The 9,192-nt window shown below is 46.5% G+C and overlaps 1 protein-coding gene across 1 annotated transcript; it reads right to left on the reverse strand.

The window, feature by feature from the left end:
* Window positions 1–593: 593 nt before the first annotated feature.
* LOC121870090 (centrosomal protein of 104 kDa-like) lies at window positions 594–7,086 on the reverse strand (the record flags this gene model as incomplete). Its single annotated transcript, XM_042371862.1, is given in 3 exon segments — window positions 594–794; window positions 1,354–1,574; window positions 7,044–7,086. Coding segments are annotated over 3 exon segments (399 nt in total), but the record flags the coding sequence as incomplete, so codon positions are not given.
* Window positions 7,087–9,192: the final 2,106 nt, after the last annotated feature.

Here is a 9,192-nt window from a genome sequence, read left to right on the forward strand (position 1 = left end):
TCCCTCCCACACCCCCTCCCCTCCACACTCCCCACACACCTCCTCTCACACACTCCCTCCCTCCCACACCCCTCCTCCCTCCCCCACACCCCCCACCCTCCCTCCCTCCCCACACCTCTCCCACCCTTCCCTCCCCACACCTCCCACACACACCTCCTCTCTCCCCACACCTCCTTCCCCACCACACACCCCCTCCATCCCACACTCCCTCCTCCCTCCCTCCCCACACACCCCTTCCCCCACACCTCCCACACACTCCCTCCCCCTCCCTCTCCTCACACACTCCCTTCCCTCCCCACACTATCCCACACCCCTCCCTCCCTCCCCACACACTCCTTCCCTCCCACACACCCCTCCTTCCCTCCCACACACTCCTCCCCTTCCCCTCCCCTCCCACACCCCCCTCCCCACACACCTCCCTCCTCCCTCCCTCCCCCTCTCCCCACACACTCCTCCCTCCCACACACTCCTTCCGTCCCACACACCCTCCCACACACTCCCCCCTCCCACACACTCCCTCCCACTCCCCCTCCCCCTCCCACCACTCTCCCACACACTCCTCCTCCCACACTCTCCCACACCCTCACCTCTCACGGCAGCAGCCCTACGGTCCTCCAGGGTGGTGATGGTGACCGCTACCTGGGTGTCGACGTACATAGCTAGGCCAGGTCATGATAGAGAGGTACCTCCTGCTGGCGGCCTCCCGGTACCTGGCCTCCTTCACCGTCAGGAGATACACTGTTGTTGTTGGCCTCTACCTCATTACCTAACGCGTTGAGGGCCACCAACCCGATCTGTGGGAGGCAAGAGAGGTGTGAAATGGTAGAATTGGTAGGTGGTTATTGTCGTCAGATGGTGTAGTTAAGACAGACAGACAGACACAAGAGACCTGGGGGACAAAAGTTAACATTAAAATAACTCATCTACAGGTTAATTAACATCACACGTTAACATTCACAAACTCAATGACAACAAGTAAAATACTCAAATATATCTTATTAACATTTGACACCTGTCTATTTATCATCCATATATTGTTAAATTTATGTTAATAGGGATTAACATTTACATATCTAATTATTAATCATAGTTAAATATGATAAATTTAACTCACCTGCTTACTTTTTTATATACCTGTTAATTATCACTCAGGTGTTGTTAAATTACTACATTACCTATACAATTAGTTACAATGTTAAATTTACCTGTGTGTTAATTATATTGTAAAGGTAAATTAACACCAAGGATGGGAATAATATCATTCTATTTTATGTTGTTGATGGTGTAAGCCTCTCTCTCACTCTCTCTCACTCTCTCACACTCTCTCACACTCTCTCTCACTCACTCTCTCACCTGGTTGTAGAGGTTGATACGATTCACGTGGTTCTTATGCAACACTAGTTTAAGGAAGGTGCCTGTACACTCGACCGTCACGCTCTTGAGCTCTCTGGCTTTAAACTGAGAGTGTTCGTTGTCTGAGAGCGTCACGTAACCCAACAAGGCGAATTTAGCGTTGTACAGTGTGACTTCCTTCCCGGGCACGACGTCACCAATGTGGAGCTCTACTTTTTCCGCTGTTGAGAGAGAGTGAGAGAGAGAGAGAGTGAGAGAGAATGAGTGAGAGGGAGGGAGAGGTGAAGGAATGGGGAGGGGAGAGTGAGAGGGAGGGAGAGGTGAATGAGTGAGAGGGAGGGAGAGGGAGGGAGAGGTGAAGGAGTGGGGAGGGGAGAGTGGAAGGGAAGGATGGAGTTATTGAGAGGTGGAGAATGAGTGAAGAGAGAGAGAGAGAGAGAGAGAGAGAGAAAGAGAGAGAGAGAGAGAGAGAGAGAGAGAGAGAGAGAGAGAGAGAGAGAGAGAGAGAGAGACCCCACTTACAGACAAAAACACACCAAAGGATCAGTAAGGACAGGACACTAATTACACTCACACAATATTAATTACTATAATAGTTACAACCAGAAAAGTATAATTATATGAAGTTATAATTAATCTCTATAACTAACTATAATAATAATTAATTAAGCTAATAAAAGTCTTTTTAGTAATTACAAGAGCTAAAATTATATTATTATTTTACCTACAATTATATTTATATTTAATTTTACCTTCTAGTCTAGTAAATTAGTTAAAGTCATTATAATAATTAGTTAAGAATCGTGCAATGAAATTGATAATTAATGTTTAATGACCTTGTTAATAGAATGCCAGTGTGTGTGTGTGTGTGTGTGTGTGTGTGTCTGTGTGTCTGTGTCTGTGTGTGTGTGTGTGTGTGTGTGTGTGGATGAAGTAACACACAGGAGCACCACACCTGCGCCACACCTTTTAACATTCCCTATTATTCAGGTGTTGTCAGACCCCACAGGTGTGACAGGATGAGAGAGAGAGAGAGAGAGAGAGAGAGAGAGAGAGAGCCACACTATCACCTCCCTTTTCTAATTTCACCTTCACCCCCTCCTGAACCAATTCTTCCTACTCCTCCATATATAGAGTCTCAGCGTCACTTGGCTATATTAGATTTTTTTCTAGTGCTTAAGCGAAACAAAATACAAACCAATATCCAAGATGGCGGCACAATTACGCTGAGACTATACATGGTGCTTTTAAGACAGAACTGAACACGTAACCATTCCTAAATCATTCTAGCCATTCCTGCAGCCATTCCTGTTACTCCCAGCCATTCCTAGCATTCCCGAATATTCAATCGGGCCATTAACACGAAGCTATTGTGAATTACTTTTCTCGCGTGTGTGTGTGTGTGTGTGTGAGAGAGAGGAGGGAGGGGTGAGAGGGGAGGAGGGGTGAGAGGGGAGTGGAGGGTGAGAGGGAAGTGAGTGGGAGGGGTGAGAGGGGAGTGAGTGGGAGGGGAGTGAGAGGGGTGAGAGGGGGCGAGGAAGTGGAGGAGGGGGTGAGAGGGGGGTGAGGAGGAGAGGGGAGTGAGTGGGAGGGGAGTGAGAGGGGTGAGAGGGAAGTGAGTGGGACTATCGGATCTTAAATAATATATCACAGTCTGACCTTTAACTTTCATTAAAAAAATCGTCTGGTGTCTGTCTCTCTATCTCTCTTTATCTCTCTCTCTCTCTTTATCTCTCTATTTCTCTCTCTCTCTTTATCTCTCTATTTCTCTCTCTCTCTCTTTATCCCTCTATTTCTCTCTCTCTCTTTATCTCTCTATTTCTCTCTCTCTCTTTATCTCTCTATTTCTCTCTCTCTTTATCTCTCTATTTCTCTCTCTCTCTTTATCCCTCCATTTATCTCTCTCTCTTTATCCCTCCCTTTATCTCTCTATTTCTTTCTCTCTCTTTATCCCTCTATCTTTCTCTCTATTTCTCTCTCTCTTTATCCTTCCCTTTATCTCCCTTTCTCTCTCTTTATCCCTCCCTTTATCTCCCTTTCTCTCTCTCTCTCTCTCTCTCTTTCTTTATCTCCCTTTCTCTCTCTCTTCTAACAGGACTTAGAGAAAAACGAAACACCATTACCAACAGAAGGACGTCAACGGTACACCACAACAGAAGGACGTCAACGGTACACCACAACAAGGACGTCAACGGTACATCACAACAGAAGAATGTCAACAGTACACCACAACAGAAGGACGTCAACGGTACACCACAACAGAAGGACGTCAACGGTACACCACAACAGAAGGACGTCAACGGTACATCACAACAGAAGGACGTCAACGGTACACCACAACAGAAGGACGTCAACGGTACATCACAACAGAAGGACGTCAACGGTACACCACAACAGAAGGGCGTCAACGGTACATCACAACAGAAGGGCGTCAACGGTACATCACAACAGAAGGACGTCAACGGTACACCAACAGAAGGACGTCAACGGTACATCACAACAGAAGGACGTCAACGGTACACCACAACAGAAGGACGTCAACGGTACATCACAACAGAAGGACGTCAACGGTACATCACAACAGAAGGACGTCAACGGTACATCACAACAGAAGGACGTCAACGGTACACCACAACAGAAGGACGTCAACGGTACACCACAACAGAAGGACGTCAACGGTACATCACAACAGAAGGACGTCAACGGTACATCACAACAGAAGGACGTCAACGGTACATCACAACAGAAGGTCAACGGTACACCACAACAGAAGGACGTCAACGATACATCACAACAGAAGGACGTCAACGGTACACCACAACAGAAGGACGTCAACGGTACATCACAACAGAAGGACGTCAACGGTACATCACAACAGAAGGACGTCAACGGTACATCACAACAGAAGGGCGTCAACGGTACACCACAACAGAAGGACGTCAACGGTACATCAACAGAAGGACGTCAACGGTACATCACAACAGAAGGACGTCAACGGTACACCACAACAGAAGGGCGTCAACGGTACACCACAACAGAAGGACGTCAACGGTACATCACAACAGAAGGACGTCAACGGTACATCACAACAGAAGGACGTCAACGGTACATCACAGAAGGGCGTCAACGGTACATCACAACAGAAGGACGTCAACGGTACATCACAAACAGAAGGACGTCAACGGTACATCACAACAGAAGGACGTCAACGGTACATCACAACAGAAGGACGTCAACGGTACATCACAACAGAAGGACGTCAACGGTACATCACAACAGAAGGACGTCAACGGTACATCACAACAGAAGGACGTCAACGGTACATCACAACAGAAGAAATGTCAACGGTACATCACAACAGAAGAATGTCAAAGGTTCATCACAACAGAAGGACGTCAACGGTACACCACAACAGAAGGACGTCAACGGTACATCACAACAGAAGGACGTCAACGGTACACCACAACAGAAGGACGTCAACGGTACATCACAACAGAAGGACGTCAACGGCACCACAACAGAAGGACGTCAACGGTACACCACAACAGAAGGACGTCAACGGTACATCACAACAGAAGGACGTCAACGGTACATCACAACAGAAGGACGTCAACGGTACATCACAACAGAAGGACGTCAACGGTACATCATAACAGAAGGACGTCAACGGTACATCACAACAGAAAGGCATCAACGGTACACCACAACAGATTAAAGATCCCGGAAAACCAACAGAAGGGCGTCAACGGTAATATCTGGCTAACAGGACATCTATCGTAGGATCTCACGGGAAATTTAGGATGAGTTACATTCCAGGTAGGACTCTCCAGGTAGGACTCTCCAGGTAGGACTCTCCAGGTAGGACTCTCCAGGTAGGACTCTCCAGGTAGGACTCTCCAGGTAGGACTCTCCAGGTAGGACTCTCCAGGTAGGACTCACATATATAGTTATGAGGGGTTAAGATCTGCTATGACTGTGGTAGGACTCTAGTAGGACTCTATCAGGACTATTAGATCTCTAACAGGACTCTAATAGAACCCAAGAGAACTTCACCAGAACCAACATAACTCTAATAGGACTCTCACAGGACTCTAATAGGACTCTCACAGGACTCTAATAGGACTCTCACAGGACTCAAATAGGACTCTCACAGGACTCTCACAGGACTCTAATAGCACTCTCACAGGACTCTCAACACTACCTCAGGACCCTAATAGCACTCTCACAGGACTCAAATAGGACTCCCCACAGGACTCTAATAGGACTCTCACAGGACTTCAATAGGACCACAGGACTCAAATAGGACTCTCACAGGAATCTAATAGGACTCTCAAGGACTCCAAATAGGACTCTCACAGGACTCTCACAGGACTCTAATAGCACTCTCACAGGACTCTAACAGCCTCACAGGACTCAAATAGGACTCTCACAGGACTCTAATAGGACTCTCACAGGACCTCTAATAGGACTCTCACAGGACTCCTAATAGGACTCAAAGACCTCACAGACTCTAATAGCACCCCCACAGGACTCAAATAGGGACTCTCACAGGACTCAAATAGGACCTCACAGGACTCTAATAGCACTCTCACAGGACTCAAATAGGACTCTCACAGGACTCATAGGACTCTCACAGGACTCAATAGGACTCCCACAGGACTCTCAAGGACTCAACAGGGCTCACAGGACTAATAGCACTCTCACAGGACTCAAACAGACTCTCACAGGACTCTAATAGGACTCTCACAGGACCCAATAGGACTCTAATAGGACTCTAATAGGACTCTCACAGGACTCTCACAGGACTCTAATAGGACTCTCACAGGACTCTAATAGCACTCTCACAGGACTCAAATAGGACTTCACAGGACTCTAATAGCACTCTCACAGGACTGAAATAGCACTCTCACAGGACTCAAATAGACTCTCACAGGACTCTCTCACAGGACTCAAATAGCACTCTCACAGGACTCAAATAGGACTCTCACAGACTCTAATAGGACTCTCACAGGACTCTAATAGGACTAATAGGACTGGCCTCACAGGACTCTCATAGCACCCCACAGGACTCTAATAGGACTCTCACAGGACTCTAATAGGACTCTAATAGGACTCAAATAGCATTCTCACAGGACTCTAATAGCACTCTCACAGGACTCAAATAGGACTCTCACAGGACTCTCACAGGACTCAAATAGCACTCTCACAGGACTCAAATAGGACTCTCACAGGACTCTAATAGGACTCTCACAGGACTCTAATAGGACTCTAATAGGACTCAAATAGCACTCTCACAGGACTCTAATAGACTCTCACAGGACTCTAATAGGACTCTCACAGGACTCTAATAGGACTCTAATAGGACTCAAATAGCATTCTCACAGGACTCTCATAGCACTCCCACAGGACTCTAATAGGACTCACAGGACTGTAATAGCTCTCTAATAGGACTCTCACAGAACTCTCACAGGACTCTAATAGGACTCTCACATGACCCAAATAGGACTCTCACAGAACTCTCACAGGACTCTAATAGGACTCTCACAGAACTCTCACAGGACTCTAATAGGACTCTCACATGACCCAAATAGGACTCTCACAGAACTCTCACAGAACTCTAATAGGACTCTCACATGACCCAAATAGGACTCTCACAGGACTCTAATAGGACTCTCACTGACAGGACTCACGTATCAGGTGTTGGTGAGCAAGGAGCTGAACTTTGGACAGGTGACACGTCCCTTAGCTGCAGGATGATCTCTTGAGGATAGACAGAACCTGGAGGGATACCAACCTGACCCCCGACCCTGCCGAGGAGTTCCTTGGGCCCTGCCGCCTTCCTCATCACCTGCAGGAGGAACCGGTTAATAGACGAAATGGGGTAATAGACGGGGTTAATAGACAATAGACGGGGTTAAGACGCAGGTTAATAGACGGGGTAATAGATGGGGTTATACGGGGTAATAGACGGGTGAATAGACGAAGCAAATGGGGTAATAAACGGGTTAATAGACGGGTTAATAGACGGGTTAATAGACGGGGTAATAGACGGGCGAATAGACGTTAATAGACGGGGGTAATAGACGGGGGTAATAGACGGGGTAATAGACGGAGTAATAGACGGGGAGATAACATAGACGGGGTTAATAGACGGGAATAGATGGGGTAAATAGACGGGTTAATAGACGGGGTTAATAGACGGGGTAATAGACGGGTAATAGACGGGTTAATAGACGGGGGTACAGACGGGGTAATAGACGGGTTAATAGACTGGTTAATAGACGGTTAAAAGACGGGGTTAATAGATGGGGGTAATAGACGGGGTTAATAGATCGGGGTAATAGACGGGTTAATAGACGGGGGTAATAGACGGTTAATAGACGGGGTAATAGACGGGGGTAATAGACGGGTTAATAGACGGGGTAATAGACGGGTTAATAGATGGGGGTAATAGACGGAGTTAATAGACGGGGTAATAGACGGGTAATAGAGGGGGTAATAGACGGGGGTAATAGACGGGTAATAGACGGGGTTAATAGACGGGGGGTACAGACGGGGGTAATAGATGGGGGTACAGACGGGGTATAGACAGGGTTAATAGACGGGGTTAACAGACATTAATAGACTAACAATAGACGAGGACTAAAGTACAGACATTAATAGACAAAGTAACAGACAAGGTAACAGACTGGGGAACAGACAGGGTAACAGACTCCAAAGAACAGATAAAGCAGACAATAGACGGGCAATAGACTAATAGAACAGGGACCAAGTAATAGATGGGGTAATAGACGGGCAATAGACAAATATTGAGATCTAACAGACAAAGTAATAGACTAAAGACCAATTAAAGAGAAATAAAGGATAGACGGGAACAGACAAGAACGAAAAATAGACAAGTAACAGACGGGTAACAGACGTAATAAACAGACTAAAGAATAGAACAGAGTCAATAGACAGCAATAGACGGGCACAGACCAGCAAAGACTAAAGGACAATAGCACAGGCTAAAGACGGGTTAATAGACGGTTAATAGACTAAATAACAGATCTAAGTAATAGACAAAGTAATAGACAGGGGTAATAGACGGGGGTAATAGATTTAAGCACAGACGGTTAATAGACGGGTTAATAGACGTTAATAGACGGTGGAATAGACGGGGTAATAGACGGGGTAATAGACGGGAACAGACGGGGGAAGACGGGAATAGACGGGGCAATAGACAGGGGTAATAGACGGGGTAATAGACGGGGTAATAGACGGGGGAATAGACGGGGAATAGACGGGGAATAGATGGGGAACAGACGGGTTAATAGACGGGGTAATAGACGGGGGTAATAGACGGGTAATAGAAGGGGTAATAGACGAGGTTAATAGATGGGGTTAATAGACTGAGTAATAGACGGGTATAGACGGGGTAATAGATGGGGTAATAGACGGGGTAATAGACGGGGTTAATAGACGGAGGTAATAGACGGGTAATAGATTTAAATAGAATGTAATAGACTAGTAATAGACGGGTGGAATAGTGGAAGAGGTTAAATAGAGGTTGAAGTGAAAAGGTCAACATATACACTATTGAAATGACCTTTTAATAAGCTGGGTGACCTCTGACCTGTGGCTTATGGTGATGATAATGTGAGAGAGAGAGGAGAGAGAGAGAGAGAGGAGAGAGAGAGAGAGAGAGACTGTTAATTTGCATCACAAAAATTCCTAATAAAATTAAAGAGAGAAATGTTGAGAGAGACGATGGTGTGTGTGTGTGTGTGTAAGAGAGCACACACACACACACACACACACACACACACACACACACACACACACACACACACACACACA

This window comes from Homarus americanus, unplaced genomic scaffold (assembly GCF_018991925.1).
Source record: "Homarus americanus isolate GMGI-L3 unplaced genomic scaffold, GMGI_Hamer_2.0 scaffold32081, whole genome shotgun sequence".
Taxonomy (NCBI): Eukaryota; Metazoa; Arthropoda; class Malacostraca; order Decapoda; family Nephropidae; genus Homarus; species Homarus americanus.